Raw genomic sequence first — 25,419 nt, forward strand, 5'->3', positions numbered from 1 at the left:
TGACTAACCTAGAGACCACCATACGATGAGGGAAGTTGTTTTTACTTCACATGTGCTAGCAAACAAAGCAATAAATACACGAGTGGTGGTGGTGTCCGTGATTGCTCCTGTTCTCTCCTTGTAGCATCTACAGTTACAGCTCTGGGCCTAGGGCTTGCTGTAGGGTGTTAGGAAGCTGCATGAGGGTTCGTTGCACAGAGGCTTTGGGGATGCTTATGGATTATGTATAATCCTTGATTAAATGGGAACGTGAGAGTGGATTCAATGGGCTGAAGTGATCCTTGATAATCCCTTCGTTCCTATCTTATCTTTTTTGTGCGGCACACATTTCAAGGCCCACTCTGAATCTAAGAAGATGCAATCCCCATAGTGAGATGTTTTGTCTGCCGTTCCCTGTGCTGATCTGTGCTCTGCACACTGAAAACATTTGGTGATAATTGTTTAGGGTAAGGTAAGGTGAGGGGGTCCAATAAACCTATCTCAGCAGAAGCCAATTGACTCAGTTTTTCACACTAGGAACCTCTCTTGTCTGAAAACCTGGCAATGGGGTATGTCTAACAAATGAACTGGAAACTTGTTGAATAATGAAAGGAAAGAATATGTTCACCTCTCCTCTGTGTCAAAGATTATGTTCTGCTAGTCAGACTAGCTGGCCAATTTACAAAGGTGAAAACACTTTATTGCAATAAAATCCCATTTAGAAGCAAGCACCTCCAAAAGAATAAATCCAACAAGGGAAGAAACTGATTATACCCTAGAAGTCATGTCCTCTCAGCCAGCCAATTCTTTCTGCTTTGCATGAATAAACCCAACGAGCATAATTCAGTTCTAAACTCAGTCTCAGTGCAATTCTAAGCTCATTCAGCGTGCACTCAGCTGGTGCCACTTGCATTTGTAGTCTGAAATCTATTCTTTTTTAATATCAATTTTCCAACTTCTTTCAGAGTTAGTTGAATTACCTTGGCAATACGAGGCCAGCATGGCCAGTAGCCCAAACAGCCACCTGGAATTTATGGTTTCCATGCTCCCTAGCCTCCTAGAAGGCATAGAGGTATGCATCTTGGATGACAATTTAGAAATTCTTGGGGATGATTTTTTAATATAAAAAGTTGACAGTAATATATGGGTAAGGGCACTCAAAAGCATTATAAAAGCTTTCACAAGAAAATTAACTCTCTTGCACGTGTTTCAATATTTTTAGGATGAAAACTCATGTGTTAGAGCACTGGCTCCTAATTCCTGGTGTATCAGGATCATTTCTGTGGGATAGGATCCCCTGGAAGCATCTGTAGAAGGGTGTCTTCTATTGATCATTGGGTTACTGCAATTACAACTTTGATGGCAGTTTTTATGCTCCCAGCAACTGGGCTGCTACTTCTTGTGCAGGGTAGCATTTGCCAGAGTTGTGCAGACATCTGAGCTCCATCTGAAGAACTATTCTGGGTTGCCAGAACAAAATCACGTGCGTTCATTCCATCAAAGTCCAAAACTATGAGATATTCCTAAATAGCAGCATATGGCTACACTGACAAGCACACTTCCCAAGCCTACATCAGCCGGTGAAAGGCCAGCAGATCTGTGAGCTTCAAACATTAATTATAGCACACAGAAAAAGAGCCACGTGGGCTTATCAGCATGGCTGTGGAGAGCAGTGCTGCACGGAGACGGAGCTATAGCCGAGATGGCTCCCTCTTCTTCCAGTCGGAGATCTGGGAGCACCCGAGTCATGCTTGGGTCGGTTCATCAAAGCGGTTGATAGCCTCTTATTCTTACCCCAGCAGAAGGAGGCAAGTTCTGCCCCACCTCATGCATCAGCAGCTCTTAGTTTAAACCAGCACAGCCCGAGGTGGGTCTCCTGCCTCCTGTGGACATCCAAGCCTCGCCTCTCACACTGCTGACCCACCAGCAGGATCTCCCCAAAGGCGTGCGCTCGCTTCTTGCCGACAGCTTTGTTTGCACTGATATATTCTTTCATTAGATGTATTTTAATACCTTCGGTTTGGGTGGATTCAGTTTTTATAACACTCAAAGAAGTGCTTGTGCTTCCTTCCTAGCCCTGCTTAAGTCGTAGCTGAGAGATCTGCTTGATCATGCAGAAAATCCTACGAGCAAGCACAAGGCGCCATTACCTATTTCTAATAAACATGAATGTTAGCTTTGGGTACTTTGGGTTTAGCTTTTGGTTTTTAGCTTTTGTTTCAAATAATATATTTTCCAAAACTTGATACTAATAGCAAGATTTATACTTATTTTTTCATTTCCATAAGAACATTTTTTAATGCCGTACGTAAGGATATTTTCAACTGAAATGCTGCAGTATTTGCTAGCTCATCACTAGACACCCTGAGTAGAAACACAAGTTGTCTACCATCTGGAATAGCTCGTGCTGTTTGTTTTGCTCCTCCCACCCAAACTGGATGAAGTACATAAACCAAAAAGCAATAATAATCGTAATAATAAGAAAGCTAACAATCCAGGTCACCCGCAGAATGGCAAAGGAATCTGTGCATGTATATACACAGGGAGTTCATGCTTGATGTTCTTATTGCAATGTAACTCCATAAATCCAATACACATCAGTCTTCTACACCAGTACAGTGCCAAATTCAACGTGGGGACTTTTAGCTTGCTTTTTTATTATTACAGAAAAACCTGCCTTTGGCTCTAACTCTCATGGCCTTGCTAGCACACAAATAATGACTGATGGTGGATGAGGCAAAAGCAGCGTGTCATCTTGCTCCATTAGGAGCCTGCTTGTAGCTGCTCCCTCTCCAGAGCTCCCGGCACGTGGAGTCACAAGCTGCCCTTTCCTCTGCTTAACCCCCCCTCCCAGAAACACCTACAGCCCTGTTCCTTAACCTTGGCTTAGCACACGCTGAAAACATAAGGAGAGGGAAATGCAAACGAGCTATTTCACTGTAATAAACCCAAGGAAAATAAGTTTGAGACTAAATGGCTCCCACACATGACAGATGGGTTCACAGTGGCTGACCTCATTTTTTCAGTTCCAACATTTGTTTTGCACAGGCAGCTGGAGCAACTGCGAGCACGAAATACACCCAGGGCCGCCCTTAATGCCATTCTCTTACGGCAGTCTGAGTACAGAGCAATCATATTCAATTGGTATTAGTGTAGATTAGCAAAACTCGCTTTGTAATAGCATATAAGAGTGTAACTGAGAGATCAGAGTCTGGCTGTCTAATTAGATTTCATGTTCATTCATTTTAAGCTAACCCTGGTGTGCACAATGATCTTTGATTAGAAGTCAACTCTAATTCTACTCATCATTGATTATTGTTTTTGTCAATTAAAGAATTAATTAAAATCAAAGCCCCCTACCATTCAACTGCCAGAAAATAACATAAAGAAAAGCACTTGTGAAAACCAGCTGAGAATGAGCATCATGTTTGAAATCCACCTTTCACTGCATTTGTAACAGTGGTTTGGTGCGAGTGACCCATGCCTGTATCATACCAGCTGTCATTTCAGCAAAGCAGCGTGGGGGTAAATCTGCAAGGCTTTGGGTTACAGTGCTATCTATCCCTGTATCAGGAGATAAACTAAATGGGACGATCTTGTGAGAAGTAGTAAAACCAGGAGGATGTAAAATGGGCTGCAGGGATTAATTCATCTAGCAGCAACCTGGCTGCTTCACCACCTCTTCCACCCTAAGCAGAGAGCCACTGCACAGTTGACCTTATGTATCAGGTGGAATTGCAGTTTCTCAGCAGAGATCACAAAAAGTCATAAAATCTGCCCTGCTTTTTTGCCATCATTAACAGTAGGAGTTAGGGAGTTAGCAGTCCTAGGTGACCATGAGTGGTGCTGCCCTTTACAGGTCTAACATTTGGGTAAGCCCATGAGTAAGGCCTGAAAGCAACTGGGCAAAGCCTGCCCTGATGTAACTACGTGCAACTCCAGTGGGAGTCTTTGGCCAAAATACATGATGACACCAGGCAGCGTCCCAAAGTTGTATGTCAAGTGTAAGCAGTGGGGTGGACTGACTTTCTCAGACCCTGTAAGCAGTGAACATAAAAACCTTCCCACTGTCAGGAGACAAAAGCAATGACCCAGCCGTGTTTAGTATAGTCCTTAAGACTGCGGCTTTCTTTTATTACTTTGCACCAGTACTTCTGTTTACACCCCTCATTTTGTGCAGACAGCAGCAGCACAGACAAGGACAGCAAGCTGAGGCCACCTCTTTGCATGTGCAAGAAAGTAAATGCACTGTGTGGGACAGTCTAGGTAACCAGTGGGCTACTCTAGACATTATTCATTTTGCTCCAGCCAGGGCAGGCAAACCATTGCCATGCTCAGTATCCACTCCAGGTATGCTCTAATATAAGCACAAGTGAGATAAATTAAACAAGAGAGACAGGATTTTCACCCCTGAAAGTAAAACATCACTGTTGTCAAATCCTTTCAGGCGCTAATGAGATACAAACACTTTGCTGCTCCTCTTTAAATACACAGGATTAGGAAGACTTAAAATGCCTTGGACGTTTACATGCTAGTTCTGATTCAAGGAGTGTTTTAATGGCACACTGCCCATTAATACGTTGTTGAAGATGCATCCCTCCATGTTTTAGGGCAGAACATCGTCCTTAAAGCTGGACATTCTTGTCCCAGGTATGAGTACTGCAGCAATATATTTATTTTTTTGAACACTCCACAAGTGTGTCCATTTCAAAGGCATTGCCATAAAAGTCCCGTGCTACTTCATTTATACTTGGCTGAAGCTCTCTTTTAGTGCACCCCGCAGTTGAACACTGTCCATGCACAATCAAGAGAAGCTGTGTGCTCTGATGTAACTCTCATTTCTTGGCTTCAGTTCATCTACATGTACAACCTGAACCTTATATTAGACAAGAGATGTCATATATGACTTGGATTTTTTTATTTTATTTATTTATTTTATTTATTTAATTGTTCTTCTGACTGCAATCTTTCTTTCAAACTTTAAAAGCTCTCAAAGTTATAGGAGACACCAGTACTTATCTAATAGCACCCAATAGCCTCAAATTCCCCCAAACCACCACCATATTCTTGAGCTGCAAACGTCAAAGGAGCTGTGAAAAGCAGATGAAAAAGATCTGATATAGGAAAAAGTGCTAAGGGGAGCTTGTGCAGGGTAAAGGTTGATGGGAAAGCTCATGTTAAAGACGCTGGTACCGGAGAAGGGATCTGCCAACCAGCTGGACAACCAATGGGTCTGTTCAGCAGAAATGGAAATGGACTGCCAGAAGGCAGAGGAAGCCCAGCTCCCTGTCACCATGTGGCTGTGGCATATTTAGCAGTCACAGCCCACCACAGCAAGAAGAAGGACAGTTTTATAGACATGCATGAATTTACAGAAACTATTTGAAGAAGATATTGAGAATTTAAGGGAGAAGTTATCTCCTTGCTGCCAGGGTCCTGAAAGCGTGTTTAATTTCTGTTTTGGAGGACAGGGCAGCGCAATGCCGTGGGTACAGGCTGGTCTGTGCCTGGTGCCATTAGTGCTGGAGAACAATCCTGAACAGACATAGTTTACTGCTACTGATGTAGCCAATATAAACCCAATGAGACCCTTAAGTGTACTCCAAATAGAGCTAGTCCAGTTAAATTGGTAAATTTAATCTGTAGTGAACATTAAAAAAGAGAAATCGTGAGTTTCAAATGCCACACACTCCAGCCATGCTATAAGATTAGTTACTGTTTAAGACTTTTTAGATACAGAGACATTAAAGATAAACCAAGGCTAGATGAAACAGATCTGACAGCATTTATTATTGCTGAACTACAAGGTAATTACCTCGTGTAACTTTTCATTACATAAATTAAGGGTGCACGGATCTCGGGACAAGCCTGTTTTTTCCCTATTTTGCCATTTAAAGAAGAAACCCACTGGAGCCACTGAAGGCTAATGAAAATGTTATAGGAAAAGCACTGCACTTTGTCCTCCTCTGTCCTCCTACTTTTTCCTCATTTCATCCCCTGTTGGCGTTTCTGCATTTTCCAACTCACATAACAGTAATAATGGGCTGTCATTCCAGGCACAGAAAAATGAGGATACAACAATTTTTCTCCCATTTCTTGTTTCCTCTGAGGGAAAACACCATTGTCCTTTTTCCAATGGAAGCAATCGTCTTTCCTACCTGGTGGCAGGATGCTGGTCATGCCAGAGGGAAGCCTGTGTTTCCATCACGAAATACGCACTTGCGAGGCACTGTGCTCTGCAGAGATGGCAGCCTTTGCCTTCACTTCACCTTCCTCATTCATGAGGTGGATGCTGCAGCATGGGCAGGAGCAGTGCACTGCTATTATCTAACAAGTGTCTGCTTTTTCCCCATGCTTCCCTGGCTCTACCATTAAAAAGATGCCAGAGAGCTTCTGCTTGAAGCACAGGGCTTGGAAATGAAATATATGGCATGCACTACAAGTACTTCTCCTGCCTGCATGGAAACCAGGCTGCATTTGAAACAAGGCTTTGTGGCCCACTGCCATCTGGGGAGAGGAAGGCAGCATCACCCCCAGATTGCACAGACAGCGAAGCTCTGGTATATGCAGGCAAAATTTTAAGCTGCTTATCCTGCAGCCTCGGCAACAGCTGAAGTCTTACCATTTTTAATACGGGCTCGGGTTGGTTTTGTGTAGAACAGATGACTTAGTGAGCATTCCCAGCTCTTGGTTTTATTAATCTAAACATCTAATAAGCCAAGCAGTCACCTCTGTTTACTTTGGCAGATGGCTATTCTTATTAAAAAGACCGGGTGTATATCTAAATAGACATGGTCTGCAAGTGTTACGCAGAATTCAGGAACACGTCTCATGCATCAAAGAGCACCTCACAGCCAACTGCTTCCTAGCCCACGATCAGCTCTGTGCAGAAACCCAAGCCCTTCTTTGAGCTAACAAATGGTACTTCGCAGACGTACTGAACGAGACGAGGAAAGGGCACTCATTCATGCAAGACTTGACACGTTATGCACTTGACTGAGCAGCAGCAGTGTTTTCAACAGCACCATTGCCCACAAACATGCCTGTACATTTGGGGAAGTGCACGGGATGGCAGTTTGTGCCATAATCCAATGATGCTCAAAGTGATGGGCAGAGAAGAAGATGTCCCCGCACCCAGGAAGACTCTGTGGCCAAAGGCTGCTTGCTAGGATGTTATTTCACAAAGGTGTAACACATGCCCTCCTTCTTGTTTTAAAACCAAATGTTCTTAACTTAAATACTTAAATGCAGGATGTCAGGTTACTTAATTACAGAAAAGGTATTTTCCCTCTTGCATAAAGTTAGAAAATGCCCACCAGACTACCACATTTCTCCCCGTTTTGCTTCAGTCTTCTAGCAGGTGTGCGATAAATTTGACAAAGGGGAGAGATGCCTCATGAAGGGACAAACCAAGTGGTTTTGGCTGCTCACCTGCTGAGGTATGAACCTCCCATGAGCATTTGCAGGTGCTTATTTGCCTGTCTCCAACAGATTTCACTGAAAATGGGTTCCTTCCTTGGGTCAGCTTGAGCAGAAAGGTTTAAGTAAGAATACATAGGGTTGGTCTAGCCTGAGCTTTTGTGGACATGAATGCTCATAGACATGAAAATACATAGAAAAGCTAAAACCAGAACCTCAGTGATGACTGGATTGATTTTCTCTGCTGCAGCTCCTCAAGCTTTTTTTGGAGTTGATGGATGGCTTGAGGTTTTCCCATCAGTGATATTTTTAGGACAAGATCAAGTCTGACAGATCTCTGGGTGCTGCAGCTAAGTATACATGCATTTTTTTTTGAATTACAAAACAGGAGTGCCTTGGAGAAGTGATTATTTGAAATCAATCTGGTGCTGCTGAAGGTCTACCAGCAGGCTGCCTGGCCTGGGGAGCTCCAGCAGCAGTGGTTAACGGGGCTGCTTGAGGGCTGGTGGAACAGTAAGGAGGTGTCTGGCTCTGCCAGGCAAGGTCAGCTCACGAGAGGCATCAGGGACCGTAGTGCTCTCAGTGCTTTAAAAGGGCTGGCAGATTAAATGTATTATTGTGGCTACTTCATGGGCTGCACTGGTTCCAGGGAACTGTCAACTTCGATATGTGGCTCCCATTGAAGAGAGGAAAGATGCTAAGATACTTCTGTGCTAATTCGTCGTTCCTTTTGTGCTGGTTGGGGGGTAAAAATTAGAGGGTACCCTCGTAACATAAAAATACAGCAGAAAAAGGCAACTTTAAAGAGAAAAAAAAACAAACACACACACAAAAAAAAAATAGTAATTCCTGTGTCATGCTTAGAGGACTCGCTTCTTACAAAGGGCACCGGGTGCAGAGCTTGCATACAAAGCCCAAGGCAAGGTCTGTGCTTGTGGCTGCCAAAAAGCAATTTCAGAGTGCCAGGGGACCTACTCTTTTCTGTACCTTGGGGTGAGTAGGGCAGCACATCCCGGGATCTGCTTTTTGATCGTGGCTGGGCTACAGCCTGGTCCTGGGCACCTGGGCCATGTTGGGAAGCGGGGGCATTGTTCTGCCCAACAGCACCGGCCCCAGAGCAAAGGCACTTAAAAGCAACAGCTGGAGAGCCCAAACTCAGGGAACTGAATGCAGGACACATTTTGTCCCAGCCCTGGGCTGGGATAAAAGCATGGCAGTGAGATGGGAGCAGCACCAGGCACTGCAGAGTGCAAACACACAGAGCCCCTGCTTGGACTCTGCTGCTCCCCTGGGTGCAGCCAGCCCTCCCTCAGGCCACAGCCTGTGCAGAAAGGAGCTGGTGAGTCCTCTTGCTCACCATCATTTCCAAAATCTCTTACCAAGAAAACACTTCAACAAGCCAACACCCCCAGTTGGAAAAGCAGCAAGCACTGTAAATTGAAAGGGCAAAGCCAGTGACCTCTGAGCTCCTGGGAGGGGAGAAGACAGTCAGATTTCTTAGCACTGTGTTAATGGAGCCATCCAGGAACCACACAGCCTGAAAGTGACATGACAGGCCCCCATCTGAGACTAATTCAGGTCCTGGTCCTCTGTGACAAGCGGTGTGTGTGTGCAGGCACCGCTCTCCTCCCCACCTTCCTCATCTCCCCGCAGCCGAAGCTCAGTGCTGCAGGCACAAGCCACCCACCTCCCCTTAGCTCGGCTGCGGGAAAGCACCCCAGCGAGTGGGTTGTCCACGAGCTGCTTGTCCCTGCCACACTTATAGCAAGGGGGAAAACAATAGAAAAGCCAGAGCAGCCATCCCTTTTTTGGCAAAAGGGACCGCTGCTTTCTGCCTTGCTCCCACTCCTTCCCAGTGGGGAAGCAGGGCAGCCTCCCCCTGGCACCTCTCCCCGCGGTGGGTGCTGTCGGGGGGTTACCTTCCTCCTCGCTGGGGTTTAAAGGCATAAAGAAGCAGGAGGTAGCCCTGCGTGGCTCTGGGGCCGTGCTTTGTACAGCTGGTACCCCCAGCATTTGCTCTGTGATATAATAAAACAGGGTTGAATGAAGTGGTCACAGGCCTTGAGACCGCAAGGAGGTAGAGCAGCCTGGTCACCGAGGGATGCTGGGGATGTCTCCTGCACAGATCAGACTTCTCCCATTATGCATACCCAAACGCTTGAGAAATATTAATTCTATTAAAACCCCCAAAATGTCACCGTGCTGTTATTTTAGAGAGGAGCACAGAGACATAGAAAAGCCAATTGCTCCGTTCCTTGAGCAGGAACCTGGAAATAAACACAACCTGTTGCTCCTTAGGAAGAAAACCAAAGCACACAAGCAAACAAAACACCCGCACCCTACCGAGCTAGCACAGCTGGATGTCAACATTTAAACCAGCATCGGGTTATGGATGTGGGGTTTTTAAAGTCCTCAACACTGTGCTTGCCTGCACCAAGAGGCAGCACAGACACCATCTTAAAAGACTGTCCTAGGATTTAGTTACCGGCCGAGAAAATGCTGAATTTATGGAAGAAAAGATGTGCTTGATGCCTTCAGATGGCTCCTGCTGCCCGATACCTGCCCTCCCGTACTTACTGAAGCCTTGGGGCTGGCGTGGAGCAATCTGTCCTGCGTGCCCGCTAGGGTCACAAAGCCGGGCTGCTCGCTCGTCCCAGCGGACGCCGTTCTCCAAAAACCCAGCTCACGTTGCGGGGACCAGCGCAGGGAATATCCCACAAGAGGCTGGGCAGTGAGCACGGAAACCTCTCCAGGAAAGACACCTTCCTCTTGCCCCTTCTTCCTCAAGCCCCCCGTTTGGGTCTGCTCCCACTTATTTTGTTTATTCGGAAAGGAGAGTGACGCTTGCGAAACCTAATTAGCCACAGGGGGATATGAAGATAATGTTCCTGCTCGGGAGCCTTCCCTGCCCGGGGCTCCAGCTGCGTGACAGCAGCTGAAACACGGTAATTAGGAGGAGCGGGGCAGAGCGCGGCCGGATTAATTACTGAACGCAGAAATCAGGCTGGAAACACACTGAGCTGGTAACAGAGGGGTGTGCGACAGGGCGCGGAGGCAGCGTGGCCACACGCACAGCTTCCAGAAGGGGTTTTTTTGAAACTTTGAATGAGGGACAGCAAAGCAGCGATAGGAAGACCTGGCGTGGGATTTGGATGACCTTTGGCAGCCAGGGCACTCAGAGGTAAACCGAAGAGCAATGCCAGCGTGCAAAACGTTTGCATCAGTCCTTGGGAACGAGCCAGGGACCGAACGGAGAACTTAGGAGGGTCTGAGCTTGCCTCAAACCAGCAATACCATAAAAGCTCACTGGAAACAGAAAGACGGGACCCGAGGAAACGCTGAGACTCGGGGAGAGGGGGGTGGGAAGACGGCTGAGCACTTCCACGAAAACATTAAACCAGCTCCCCCAGGCACCTTTTCACCAACCCCTTCACCGACACCCCCCAGCCGAGATTTTCCCATCCCCAGCCCCAAAGCGCACACGACGGAGCCAGCAGAAGCCCGACCTCCTTCCCCCAAATCCCGACTCCTCTCTGCAGGCGGCAGGGCTCAGCTGAAGCACCTCGGGGCCGGCAGCTCCGCACCCCTCCCTCCCTCCCCGGTGCCCCCCGCTGCCCCCGGTACCTGCTGCTGTCGGCGGGGCTGCCGCGGCTCACAGCCCGCCCCGGGACATCGCTCGCCCACCGCCGCAGCCCCGGGCTCCGCGGCCACAGCGCCGCCCCATCCCCGGCGATAATACAATAATATTCAATATTTTTAATTATTTTATATATATATATATATATATTTTTTTTTTTTAAGAGGATGGGGAGCAGCCTCTCCCCGCTCGCACTGCCCCGTCGCTCTGGCAAGCCAGCGCAGCCGCTGCCGGCTTTTCCTTGCTGAGCTGCAGGAGGAGGAGGAGGAGGAGGAGGAGGAGGAAGAAGGGGAGGCGGAGGCGCTGAGCTGTCCTGGCCCGCCCCCGCGGGCGGTGCGGGGTCCCGCGGGCGCCCCCCGGCTCGTCCCGGTGCCGCTGCCCTTGGCTTTGCGGTTTTTTGGGGGGAACAATCAGCTCCTTGTGGCCCCGGGCCAAGTATGTTTGATTTTTCCTGGCTTTATTATTGTTATCATTAATTCATTATTATTCATGTATTATTATTATTAATTTACTATTATCGATTATTTTTCTATTACCGATTTATTATTATTATTCTCATTACTACTCTTATTATTATTACTATTACTATTATTATTTTCAGTCGGTTTGAGCAAAAGGAGAGGGACAGGGAGTAGCTGCTCCAGGTCTCTGCTCCCCATCCATAGGATGCTCACCGGCCCCTCCGCTGCCTTCAGTAACCTGTATGCAAGCAGACCCTATGCTGGGGTACATTGAGGGCTGCAAACAGCAGTTAAAGATGAATATAGAGAATCACAGAATCATTAAGGTTGGAAAAGACCTCCAAGATCATCCGGTCCAACTGTCACCCTACTACCAATGTCACCCACTAAACCATGTCCCTAAGCGCCAGGTCCAAGAGGAAGGAGCACGCCAGCAGATGGGACTAACATTTCTTCCTTTGAGCCCCCTGCATCACGCTGAAAAAAAAAAAAAAAAAAAAAAAAAAAAGCAGAAATGCTGCATTTTCCCAGAGATTGTAGGGAAAAGGAAATTTTCTTCAGTTTCAGTCTTCCATCCAAAATACACAGTCCTAGTTACTATAAACGCATCTCAGTATAGGTGAGGATCCTGAGTGTATTTATTGCTGGCATTAGGACCTTGCCCTTTCTCTTCCACAGCTCTTTTTTTTTTCATTATTCTTATTTTTTTTTTCTTTACTCCAGACATCACCCAACAGAAGTACCAAACACCCATGGCTTATTCTTTTACTATTTTTATATATGTTTATATGGGGTTTTATATATGTTTATATATATGTATATTTATATGCAATCTGCCGTCCCTCTTCCAACACTTCAAGCTGCTGCAGATTCCTTTAACAAGCTCTCCCTTGTGTCTCTGAAACAACTAGAAGTGCTTCTTTTGGGAACTCCTGGCAAGGCTGTGGGATTGGTAAATCGACACAGTTTGGGAGGTGGCAGTACTGGTACTCTCCCTGTACGCCCCTGTCTTTCCCCATTTGGGTCAGATTCGCCCTTTCAAATGCAAATGTTGTCGACGGAGCACAGAGACCTGCCACACACAGGATGATACTGTACAGAGGAGTTTGTGAAATGACAACAAAGAGTTTGGGTTTCACAAAGCATTGTTCTTGGAGGGGAAAAAAAAAAAAAAAAAGGCAGCTCGCTGAATAAAAAATCTGAGCTGCCAGTTCCAGCTGACCTATAATCTTAAGTAATTTTCAGCAGTAATAATGAACATGTGGTATTTATATTGTATGCCAAATATAAACAGCACCCTGTTGCCCTCAGAAGCAGAAATGAGAGAAAACCACTCCAGATTCAGCAAAAGCATAAAAATCATAAATGGGTGCTCTTTCCAAGAGTGTGCAGACCTCTGGGACCTGAAGGTTCCCAAAGCTTCTGAGCTTGGCAGTGGTCCTGGGGGTGACACTTCCAGAGACACAGAGGTGCTATTGTAGGTCCCAGGGTACATTTTTGGGGTCATCTGTGGAGTTCCTCTGCCTGAACCAGCTCTGCCCCTGCTTCACGTGTTTCTCATGGGACGTGAGCTGGGGGGGGCAAGGCGGAGAAGTTGCTTTCTGGAAAAAGGCAGCTGCACGCTTTGGGCTGTGGAATGTCAGGGGAAGAGAAGAGGGAATATTTGTGGCAATGCTGAAAGCTATAAATGTCTCATCACGCATACTTAATATGCTTTTGAGTCCATTTCAGCCTTTTAGGGGGTGGCAGCTCTCACTGTGGAAGTCTGGTTAATTTGTTAAAGGTTTCCAGTGTCGTCTGCTAATTGCAGCATCTTACTGCAACCTTGAGCCTCCTACAGTGGTTCCTGGCAATTACCCTGTGTGCCCCATGTTGCAAATTCCCCCTGGCCCTGTCAGTTGTATCGGAAGATAAGAAGATTTTTGGAACCTAAGGTTGCAGACGCGAACGCCTCCTTCATTTGCAGCCTCCTCTTTCAAGGAAATGTTCTCAATCCTATGCAAATAACATGTGCTGGGGATGTATGAGCTGTTTCTCTTGGTTTCTCAATAGAGTTTTGCATAGCAAACACGGAAATCTTATTCACTCCTCTCTTCACCCTCACCCCTACATATGCATTCCCACTTCCCTGCTCCCCAGGGCTGTTGCTTGTCAAAGCTGCTAGGAGGCTGAGGAGGTTTAAGGATGCTCTAGATAAAATCTTTGCCCCACATAGCCCTTCTGAACACGCATTCATCCTGACACACAGGCTTTTGAAAGGATCGGGTCAGTCATCCCACGTGTGTCTTGTTTTGCTAGTTCAGTGGAAAATGCCAGAGAGCTCTGCCTCCCTCCATCGCTAGGCAGGAACCGAAGCTGCCATTGTGTCGTGGCTCTGATCATGCTACTGCTCCTATAAATTATTCACTGTATTGCAGCGTAATCTGCTGTTGTGTTAAAAACAGGTCAGCATGAATGTCCCCAGCGCAATTTCTAAGTGACAACAGCAAAGCTGATTCTGACTTTGTCTCCTGAAAACACGGTGACCTCTCCAAAACAGCAATTGTCAGTTGTCATGCACTTTATCCTCTGCCAGCTCCCGTGCACCTTTACAAGCACCAGTTCCCAGCAATGTCAGCCCACGTTATACTTGAGAGATCTAAGCCTGAGTTCTTAAATTACCTGCTGGGCTTTACAGGAGCACTTTGCTTTCTATTAGCCTTTGCTCCCAGGCCAAAGAGCAAATCAGGATTTCCAAGGAAGAGATTAGGGCATACCTAAATGCTGTGCTCCTCCCAGACACCTGGAAGGCTTCTTGCAAGGTCTGAGCAGGATTTTCTGGCTGATACACATCACTGAATCACAGAATGGTTTTGGTTAGCAGGAACCTTAAAGCCCACCCACTTCCAGCCCCCTACCGTGTGCACGGACACCTCCCACCAGACCAGGCTGCCCAAAGCCCCATCCAGGCTGGCCTTGAACACCTCCAGGGATGGGGCATCCACAGCTCCTCTGGGCAGCCTGTGTCAGTGCCTCACCACCCTCTGAGTGAAGAATTTCTTCCTTATAGCTAATCTAAACCTACCCTCTTTCAGTTTAAAGCCCTTACCCTTTGTCCTATCACTACACCCCCTGACACAGAGTCCCTCCCCAGCTGTCCTGTAGGCCCCTTTAGGTACTGTCCCCATTATGTTACACATCTCTCTGGGTGGGGAATGTAATGACAAATACTTCAGTTTTGCCATCACCCCGATTCAGCAGAACAGGAAGACCAAAGCAATGGCCTTCAGGACTAATGCAGCTGCCCTCTAGAGAAACCTGGAAAGAAGGAGGTCTGGGGGTAAGCCCCTTACCCCCCTAAAATGCTCAGAGAGAAGACCTTTTGAGGACTTTGGCAAGTATTGCTTATCATTCCCTGGAGTGCCACAGGGACGTATGCCTGTTGTGCAGATACAAAGGCTCAGCCCAGTCCTGTCTGATTTCAGACACCTGAAAGCGGGGGCTGGTGGCAGCAGACCATGCAGGGGCAATTTGCATGGGCGCCTCTTGTTAGTGTCTTCGGATCAGCCAACATGTAGGAGGAAGCAGCCACCAGACAGTGGCTTGGAGCTTTGGTTTTCTGAGGCAGATTAGCCCCCCCTAGCCCTTAAGGCAGATTATTTGTGTACATTTTTTTTCACGAGCAAAAAACTGGGCAATCTGTCCTAAGCAACCTGGGCAAGGCTGACCCTACACCAACCCACAATCACTTAACCCAGCTCAATATCCTGTGTTGCCACAGCTCTCCTGCTCTCTGCACCTCACCCTGCCCGTCCTGCTCCTTGGGTTGGCTCCGTGCCTGTATTTCTACCTTCTCTGCCAGATGAGCCTGCTCAGTGCATCCGACTTGCGCTCACCATCAGTCACCCTGTAGCTAACTCTCCTTGCTCTCCTTCTAGAAGCTTTTGATACCCACTTGTTTTTCACCACTTGCACCCTGTAACCACTGTGCAACCATTTCCCCCCTTCTACTTCCCATCACTGTGTTGCTGCTCCACCCTCAAGTTCCTCATTTTGCTTTCTTCTTTGTGTTGCTTTTGCAAAACTTTCCACCTGCAGGTCTCAGGGCGATTTATGGGAAAGTCAGGTCACTCGAGCTGATGTTCTGGGGTGGCTCTGGGACAGATTCAACCTCCGGGGGCCTCTGGCCAGGTAGTTGGCACTGCTGGGTCTTTGGGAATGACTGCAGCGTGTGTAACGCAGTGGGGGTATTACACAGGGTGTATTACCACAGGGTGGTCAGGGCACACGTGGCATACCAAGGAAAAGCAAGATACGGGAGCAGAGGGAGAGGACTAGGGACAGATGAGGGGATGAGGGCTGGGGGAGCCTTCATCACACCCTACTGCACCTGTGGTGGTCTGAGGTCCCTGCACCTGAAGACAGCGAGTTCCCTTCAAGGAGGCACCTTCACAGGCACACAGCCTACCTGCCCTCACATACGTAACTTAGGGGACCAGGCGCCACCAATTACACCATTTTTCCCCCAGAACTCTCCCCTTTCAAAACCAACCCTGGTGGGCTCCAGCCCCTCTCCAGGGCAAGTTTTGGTGGTGAGGATTTCGTGGATGAGCTGGGGGTGTCAGCACATTCCTGCTTCTCAGCCTGCTCAGTGACCAGACCAGGTTGCCCAAGGCCCCATCCAGCCTGGCCTTGAGCACCTCCAGGGATGGGGCAGCCACCCTGGATGGTCAGGTAGGAGAAAGATGCAAAGGCTGGGGTGGAGGGGAAGGAGCCAGACAATTACAGAATCAAGCGCCCTGTGGGAAGGCTGCATTGGTGGCCATCTGGATTCCTGCCAGCTCCTCACATGACAGTTTTTGCAGCAGAAACCCAAGAAGAATCCTCTGGGATAAGGCTCCGAGCAATTTCTATCCTCTGTAAAACCACGGTTGCCCTGAAATCTCTTCCAGACCGACGGCAGTACGATGACTGCAGCGCAAGTCTCCGTAACCCGACTGCCTCCGAGACACCCCCACAGCCCCCTTTTCCTCATCGGCGCATATTTCTGCGGCATAAATATAGCAGATACAAAACAAGTGCAGCGCACATGAAATGCCATTCGGGGGAGCGCGCCGAACACGCTGCCTGTGTCATGCAAGGAGCCCGAAGAGCATCTGCCAAATATTTGGGCTGGGATTCCAGAGCAGAGGGGGGTCCTCAGTGCTGACTGAGCCCTTGGGACAGCACGGTGTGTGCGTCTTTTTTGGGGGGATGCAGGTTGCCTGCTGATCCAGCCTGCCCTCCACATGAGGGTGTTTAACCACATGCAGGACATGTTTCCTCCAGGGAAGGTGAAGGGCAGCTTCTTGTGCCACTGGGGCTGCGAGGGGAAATGAATTTAAAAAAACAATCACAAATGAAATGAGCTGTAAAGCAGAGAAAGAGTGCTGCCTCGGCGGCACGGCCTGGTGCTGCAGCAGAGGTTACGTGATACCAGCGAAACGAGGCCAGTTTTTGAGCATCTGACCCTGGGTACTATTTTCGGCGCAGTGATTTTTGGAAGCGATTAACGACAGCAGCTTGGCACTAATCAGCGGCTGGTGTTGCTGATTAAGCTAACTCTTCCTTGGCTCGTGGCCGGCATCAGGAATAGAAAGGGCAGGAAACTCCCCAGAGTGGCAGGAGAGGCAGAGCAGCTCAGGACCTTCTAAACTGCCTGTTGTTTTTTTTTTGTTTGTTTGTTTGTTTTGTTCCCCCCCCCCCGTGGGAAAAGAAATAATAATAATTTAAAAAAACAAAACTATAACCATCCAGCTCCAGAGCTGTGCTCAACAGTGCTGAAGGGCTTTGCTTCTCCTGTGGCTTCATTTCTCTTTGGCAATATTTTTATATGGATTCTTTTCAATGTTTCCACCCCTCTGTTAATAAAAAAGGGCCTCACTCGTTAAATGTATGATCGCATTGCCAGTGTGGCACTCCTCGCATATGTTTGCTGTGGGATCTCAGAGATGCTATCTAGCTTCAAATCTATCTACATCTCTACAATCTTCCTGCGAGATGCTGGTGGGAAGGAAATGTGCCAGCTCAGTGTGAGCAGTGCGAGTTATGGCCCGATCCACCAGTCCTGACGTAACCAAAACTCCCCAAACCATCCCATTTATAAACAAGGCAGCTTCTCCAGATGCCACCACAGAAGTCAATGATTCCCTAGAGGAGGCGGGCTGCGCTCTCTCTGCTCCGTACATCTTCACCGCTAAGAAGCTGCGATGTTTGAGGCAGAAAAAAGATCTCATTTGCTCTGTGCTACCTCTGTTAGCTCCGTAACATTAGCTGCATCCTCTCATGTCTTTTTATTTTTTCTCCTCAAGTGAGGAAGTCTAGTATGTGGGGATCTGAAACTCACAGGGAGCTCTCAATCTCATTCTACAAAGTCACAGCAAGCGTGCTAAAATAACCGCAGTGCCTTGTTGGTCACATCCGCACTCCCAGTGGAGCTATTCCACCACCCTGAGCTAGCATGGGGTGAGAAGGATACGAATAAAACTCCTTTTGCTCCATGGAGTCCGCGTGCTGAGCGATGCTGACATGATGAAACAGGAGGTGTTGCAAGAGCTCGTGTGCAACGCTGCACATACCTCAGGCTTTTGGGGAAGTTTGGGGTTTGGGTTCCCAGGGCGGTCATTTCACTGAGGGTCCTGGGTCAAGGAGGGGGCTTGAGCATTTTCAGTATCTTTTCTTCTCTGTGGGGTGGATCATTATTAATTATAGGCAGGCTCCTCCTAATTTTTTGTCTTTTAGTGTTTTTACCATCATTTCCAAGTTCCAGGTCCCTGAACTTTCCAATTTCCAGGCTCCTTGCATTTAAACCAGAGTGAGCCAACATTATCCCCCTTTCCTATCTGTAAGTTATGCAGCATTACACCTGTTGTGCTGAGGATTTCGTAGTGGGTTTGCCTCATCTGTTACCCTACTATCATTTTCCTGCTCTTAGACGGCAGGTCCTAGCTTTGGAAATGTTGCTTGAAATTCTGCAGGGCCTGACAACAACCCTACCATCAGGAGACCAGCCCACTGTCGGCCTTGTGGTGCCTCACCGACCTTGCAAAGCGCCTGGCTGCTCTGTCCGGTCCCTTTAATTCACGTCCTGGTGCTGTTTTCTCTCATTTTTACTCACAGCCTTCAACCCTGCACTTCCTGAGCGGGTTGCTCTGTGTGTCGCGCCCCTGGTGCAGCAGCCACAAACCTTTGTTTTCAGCACACACACAGGCGGAAGGCTGCTTCGCAGGCAGCAAGCTGTGCCCTGCATCGCTAAAGGGGTGGTGTTGTTTGTGCCATCAGCTTGCTCCGGGCACATGCTGTTTTTGTGACTTTAATAGAGGGACCAGATGACCAATCCAATCCAATCCAATCCAATCCAATCCAACCCAACAACAACAAAACACACACACACAAAAACCCATGTGTTTCATGGAGCTTTGTAAGGAGGCTATCTAAAAAATGTGAATAAAATTGTGGAAAGGAAGGCAGTTTTGCTTCAAACTTTGGCGAGATGCTGGTTTGGAAAGCCTAGAAGGTCACCTGAGCACCACTGTCTGTGGCCTCTCTCTGGCTTGTAAGTACCTTCCTTTTTTTCTGAGGACTGGTTAAATGCCACTTGTTTATTATTTGACTTGTTTTTTTTTTCCCCTTGCTGTTGTTATTAATAGTGATCCGGAAATATTGCCGACAAATGCAAACCAAACAAGTTGCCATCCAGACAGAGAAAGGGAAAAAAAAAAAAAAAAAAAGATCAAAGACCTTTAATTAAAAAATAGGGAGACAACAAAGCAGAAAGTGCCTCTGATTTCAATTATTTTTTAATTTCAGGCCTGAAGGACTCAATCATCCCTGCTGCGACGCCCCATTAAAAATAGGACTCCAGCTGCCCTGGGACAGCTGGAAGCGGGGCGGGCGGGTGTGGGGATGTCCGGGGTGGGGACGGGCATCCCACACCACCTCCTCACACCAGAAAAGCTCACACCCGCCTGCACAGCTCTCTGCCTGCCCACGGAGCAAAGCCCCGAGCAGCAGCTGTGTGAAGCAGGTGAGTATAAACAGGAACAGGCGGAGCTGTGCCATGGCGCGTGGCCTCCTTTCGGCGCTACCCTCTACATGGGTCTGTCCATGTTCCCAGAGAAACGTGCTCAAACCTGAGTTTATAGGCCAAACATCTCGTATTAAAATCTATCTAGTTCAAGTCTACACTGTTACCTTGGTGATGAAGAGTGGGAACTTTTCCTTCCCCTGTGCCGCAGTGAGCGTGCCGCATGCCTTTTCCATCACCCAGCACGTGAAACGAGCTGAAAGGACAGGTAGGGATGGAGGTGGGCTGCAGGACAAGGATCCCTGCTCTCACAGTGGTCAGGAGAACACCCAAGATTTCATCCTCATTTTTCCCTAACATCAGCAGCTACATGACAATACACCAGGTGGTGCATGTAGCTGTGAATGGTAGCTACATTTCATTTCAGCTAAGCCTCAAAGCTGATCCCAGCCCTGGCCTAAAACTCTTCTCTCTCCTGAAAAGGGCAGGCAGGCTTTAGTTCGATGAGGAGATGTGAGGAAAGGTAAGGGTGAAGTAGCTGTATAAAAAGATCTGTAAGATACCACAGGATTTCCAGAGAACTATGAGTTAATGCTCTGTCACAAATGGTGTGGCAGCCTGGCAGTGGTCCTGGCCTCCTCACAGAACAGCTGATGTAGGAGCCACATAAGCCATAAAATTAAAGGAGATGGAATACAACCCACGGCACTCATTAGGGTTTTATAGAAAATAATTGTGTTGATACTAAACTTGGACTTCTGTGAGAAATAAGACTTGGTACTGCATGAAAGCTCGACTAAGAAACTTGAAGTGGGGTAGATCAATTTGGGGCATGCTGGATGGGTTCAAAACAAGCATGAGTGACAGAAGTAACCCAGCTGAGGAGTCATCAAGGATGCCTGCATCTAGTGAGGCCCTGCACAGATTGGTTCTGTCCCAATGGGGTTTAACTCTATGCCCATGACCTGAAAGGGAACTTTATGTTGTGACTGACTGAGTATGTAGATTGCCCAGTGTCTGGGTTGGGAGAAAAGACTACCGAGAGAGTGAGCTCTCCAGAGGTCACCTGATCTGTTCTTAATATATATATATATATATATATATATATATATATATATATATTAAGAACAGATCAGGTGACCTCTGGATTTGTCCCTGGGGTAGCAGTCTTGGAGCAGTTTGCTCTATGCTGGTGTCCACAGCCCCAAGGGGCTGGTTCCAAGCAGCTCCATGAAAATGCTTAAAAGATTAAATCTCACACTTTATGAAGAAACACTCATTGACAATAGTCTGTTTGACAAAGGGCAAGAGTGGTGTGGTCACAGCCTGTGGGTAGCTATGAGGCACACACCTACAGCAAGAGCAAGTTCTTTGCTCTCCTAGACAAAAGGGCAACAAACTCCAAAACCAAGACTAAATAATGCCAAAAGTAAGATGTAGCAGTTTTTAACCGGGACAGCAGCTAACCACTGGGACAACTTAAAAAGGCATATGGGTGCCACTACCCATTTCCAAATCATGCCAGATGTGGAAAAAAAAAATACAAGAAAGCCCACACCCTGAAAGTCCAAGCTGGGCACCTGAGGAGTGGCTCCATCTGGCCTGAAAACCCACAGCCAGGCCTTGCCGGGTGCATACATCTCTGCAGCTTGAAGTTTCAGGTGTCACAGCTTCGCATTCCCTCTGAGGCACCAGGGAAGGCACACCCAGCCCCCAGATCAGTGCTACCAGATTTAGCAAGGTTCTGACAGAAATAGATTTCTTGTATAGTTACACAATGACATGGGTTTAATTTCCCGTCTCAACCTAAGCACGCTTAAGAGCACTGGCGCTGGCACAGCCCCCTGCAGGATTAATGTACTGAGGGGAGGGTGGATGCTGAGCTGTGCTTCTCCTCCCCCTAGCTGGGGGGATGAACATTTTACCCCGGGTGAGAAGAGCAGGTTCACCCCTAGCACTCGTGCATCTGCGTGGTCTCAGGAGCTCATCTGAAGCACTACAGGGGCCAGCAACAGACCCACACAAGATTTTGGCAGGCTGGAAGAGGTTCCCATGTCTGCTACTACACATTTCTCTCCACCCTGCCCTGTAACCAAGGCAGGCATCGCTCCTCCCCGCGCCAATCCCACCCAGCCCAGGGGAGCGAGCTGGGCTGTCCAGGGTCAGCAACGCTACAGAAATACCAGCCAAAAATGTAACGTTGGCGTGCTGAGCCATTCAGGAGAATGGAAGGAGGGCTGAAGGGAAGGTGAGCACTGTGCCTTGTTAATCTGGGGCTTCCCAGGCTTGGGAGCCAACACTCTGGCCAGGGGAGCAGCTGGGGTGAATTTGTCCTCAGCTGCACGCAGGTGGGTGGAAGAGGCAGGCACCAGCTCGTAGGCTCGCAGGATGAGTCAGGTTGGAAGGGACCTCAGAGGTCATCGGGTCCAACCTCCTGCTCCAAGAATGATCATGGAGAGGTTTGAAAAAACATCCCTGCCTTCAAAAAAACAGACTCCTCTATTACTGGGTCAGCCCTGCCAGAAACAACCTAGCCGAGAGGCTGGAACAGATTTCTTGGGCGCTGTATCTTTCCCTTTAGATTAAACAACATATATGCCAAATGACCTGCACACATCTCTGTCCTTCCCTCCTACATTTCTGATGAAGAGCATAGACTACAGGTTGCAGAAACAGCAGTGAAGCCCAAATCCCATGTGGAAATACCCGTATTGAATGGGAGCAGGCGGTGGGCTACCATGAGAGGCAGCTTCCACCTGCGTGGGGGCGAGCCACAGGGAATGCAGCTTTCAGTGCAAGTTGGTTTGCCCAGTGGTGTCAGCTCCTCCCTGGCCTGTTGGGATTTTTGCCTGAATGCAAATGCTCTGACCTCTCCTTTCTGCAAATCCGTTGCCCTTCTGAGCCAGGACTATGTCACAGGGCGAGGAGCGGGGTCATATATACGTGAGAAATGTATTTGAACGCAGACAGTACATCACTGAGGCTGCTTTCTTTTCTGCGCTGATGTCTTTCACTGAGGCTCAGATAACTCGATTTGGCACCATTCACGGCTAAGTTTTCCATACCAACCGCAGCTGAGCTTTGTTTAAATGAGGTTTGCTGAAGCTGTGCTGCGAGCGAGTTTAAAGGTTCACAGTCTCTGGAGCCGATCCAGGCGGCTCTTTGTGCCTTCAGCTCCCTTGGAAACTGCCAGGGGCCGGGGGAAGATTTGCATGAGCGGGCTGTCCCCCAGCCTCTGCTCAAGTGCAGAGGGGAGCAGAGAGCAACAGCAGAAATTACACATCGTGGGCCAGATCCTTCTCCTCCAGACTGCCTTATCTCACTGTCTTTACTACTGTGGTCTAGCAGTGCTCGAAGCACGTGTACACGGCGGCACGGGCTCCAAGCAGCGAGCAATCAAGCAGTTGTGGGGGTGAGAAACCCTGCCCCGTGTTGTGGCGGTCGGAGAGGAGGAGGCTAATTTTGCTCAGAGGATTTAGGTAGGCAGGCGCCTTTAGCCCCGACTGCTTTAAGGGCAGCTGCACCTGCGGCGCTGAGTGCCGAGCGTGCTGCTTTGCAGCTGCCGTAGCAAACACACTTGGTGGCCCCCCAGCTTTCTTCTCCTGCAGTCAGCTCCTTGCTGAGGAAGTAAGCTGCTGAACAATGTGGAAGTTGTTGTTTTTGTATCTGGTGTGCCTTTGTTCTCCATTCTCTCAGGGGGAAAAAAGAAAGCCTGGTCAACCTGCCTCTCTGGAGCCCACAGAGAACTTCAGATTTACCAAGAAATACAACCCATGCTAGAAAACTGCCCCTAGCCTGCACAGGAGAAGGATTAGTTGAATAAAAGATGATTTTTACCTTCCCCAAAGGCATCATCTTCTTCTCCGGGTGCAGTCGGGTCTTCTTGGGCGTGCTGCATCGCGGCGAGGACGCAGCTTGGGGCAGCAGCCAGAGCTGAGTGCCTGAACCGGCCCCTACGCTACTGAGAGACTGCTTCCTTTCACCAGTTTCCTAAACATCGTGGTTGTAACAGCTTCCGCATCTGCCCCAATGAAAACAGGCTCATTCATACAAGTAACGCTCCTCGTCGCAACCCACAGCCCCTGAGGTGGGGCATCCTCCCTACTGCTGTGAGGAGAGGAGAGGAGAGGAGAGGAGAGGAGAGGAGAGGAGAGGAGAGGAGAGGAGAGGAGAGGAGAGGAGAGGAGAGGAGAGGAGAGGAGAGGAGAGGAGAGGAGAGGAGAGGAGAGGAGAGGAGAGGAGAGGAGAGGAGAGGAGAGGAGAGGAGAGGAGAGGAGAGGAGAGGAGAGGAGAGGAGAGGAGAGGAGAGGAGATAGGTTTTCCCAAGTCACTTTCTTTGGAGCTTTGTCAAGCCTAAAGACCTTTCTGATGATCAGGTGAATGATATAAAAACATCTGGAGCAAAACCAGTGATAGGCACATTATTTGGACATCGCTGTCATTGCTGATTCTGCAACACACCATCATCCTTTTCTGAATTTTATAAAGCAGGTTGACTCTCTCCCACCAGGTCTCAGTTTATGAGAGGACCATGCCCACAAACTGACTTACCCTGGACTTGCACAAAAATACATTTGGGCCTCGGGTAATGCCTGAGCCTTGGATAGTCCTGCTGGCTCCATGGGGCTGCTCACGTGTTGTTCATGTGCATGTGAATGCACATACAGGTGTGGGGCCTGAAACTGGTAGCCTGTAACATCTCTGCTGTCAGCATAACTCAGTGGACTGAGCTTTGATTACCCTGTCTCGTAATTGCATGTGTCACCACACCCTTGAAAGTGAGATTCCCAGCACAGCAGTGGTGGTCGCTGCAGCTTCCAGTAGATGAGTCATTCCAGATATGAGCTCATCCCTAATTAATCTAGGTTTTTCATTATTTATTTATTTATTGAAAGCTCTACCGCTGGGTTTCTGCAGGGCTGAAAATGGAGACAGCTGGCCAGTGAGTGGGAGAGAAGACTTGGCTCTGGCCCCGCTGGGCAGGCTTGGGGAAAATACTTCTCACTAAACTTCCTCCCTCACCCTCTTTCCTGTCCAGTCTGTACACAGCAATTTCTTCAGGTGGGGACCATCTCTGATGAGGTCTGGTGGCTCCAGCCTATAGAGCTCCAGGGGAGCATCCCTCTGCCTCAGTGAGGCTCTCTGGCCCCTTGAGCAGTGGGAAGTAAATGAAGAAGGGGGTAAAAAGAGAGAAGCACCACTATGGGATGCTGAGAGGAAACAAAGCAGGAGAAGGGATCAGTTAGAGAGAGGAAAGAAATGTCACGACAGGAATAAAGTGATGGAGAAATGAGAGCTGGGGAGAAAAAGCACTGATCTGGAAGGAGGGAACGGCACTACCGTGGCTGTCCCAAAGCACACGTGGGGACAGAGGTGGAAGTGCTGAGCTCACAGGGGTGGTGGGAGCTGGCCGTGAGAAGGCTGCTGGGGGTAAGGGAAAGGAGAAGTGCAGAAGGAAGGGCAGCCACAGGATGTACCTTGCATTAAAGCGCTTCCTGGCAAGAGTTGCTCCTGGCAATGGGCGGCCACTGCCCTATCATTTCCTTGAAACAGCAGGAGGTGGGTGAGAGAAACCTCCAGCCCTGTAAAGACATGGGGTACCACGGAGCACATCAGCCTCTGAGGACCAGGGAGGGCTAAAAAAGGCTTTGCTGATCTTAATGATTTCTTTTTATTTTTTTTTTTTTTTTTTTTTGTGGGCTCGATTCAAGTAAGTCAAGGTGAGCAATGCTGCACATACAGGTACAAAGCACTCAAACCCTGCAGCCAACTTTACAGAAAGAAACCTGGAGAAAATACTCTGCTCACTAAAATACAAACGCTAACTTTTCTGTGCTGCCCTGAAAAGGGAACTCATTTGTAAATTGGGCATGGGAAGT

The 25,419-nt window shown here is 48.3% G+C and overlaps 1 protein-coding gene across 4 annotated transcripts in view; it reads right to left on the reverse strand.

Moving 5' to 3' along the window:
* Positions 1 to 23,535, reverse strand: part of RIPOR2 (RHO family interacting cell polarization regulator 2) — a 59,989-nt gene extending 36,454 nt beyond the window's left edge. For 3 of the 4 annotated variants that reach the window (XM_038173984.2, XM_013102964.5, XM_038173985.2), the window contains exon 1: positions 23,378 to 23,535. In XM_038173984.2, coding sequence (XP_038029912.2) covers positions 23,378 to 23,438 — 61 coding nt within the window. In that variant the 5' untranslated portion in view covers positions 23,439 to 23,535. Of the gene's footprint in view, positions 1 to 11,022; positions 11,277 to 23,377 lie in introns of those variants that run through there. The other variant, XM_038173983.2, reaches the window with a different exon arrangement.
* Between the last annotated feature and the right edge of the window lie 1,884 nt (positions 23,536 to 25,419).

The sequence above is a fragment of the Anas platyrhynchos genome, chromosome 2, assembly GCF_047663525.1.
Source record: "Anas platyrhynchos isolate ZD024472 breed Pekin duck chromosome 2, IASCAAS_PekinDuck_T2T, whole genome shotgun sequence".
Lineage (NCBI taxonomy): Eukaryota > Metazoa > Chordata > Aves > Anseriformes > Anatidae > Anas > Anas platyrhynchos.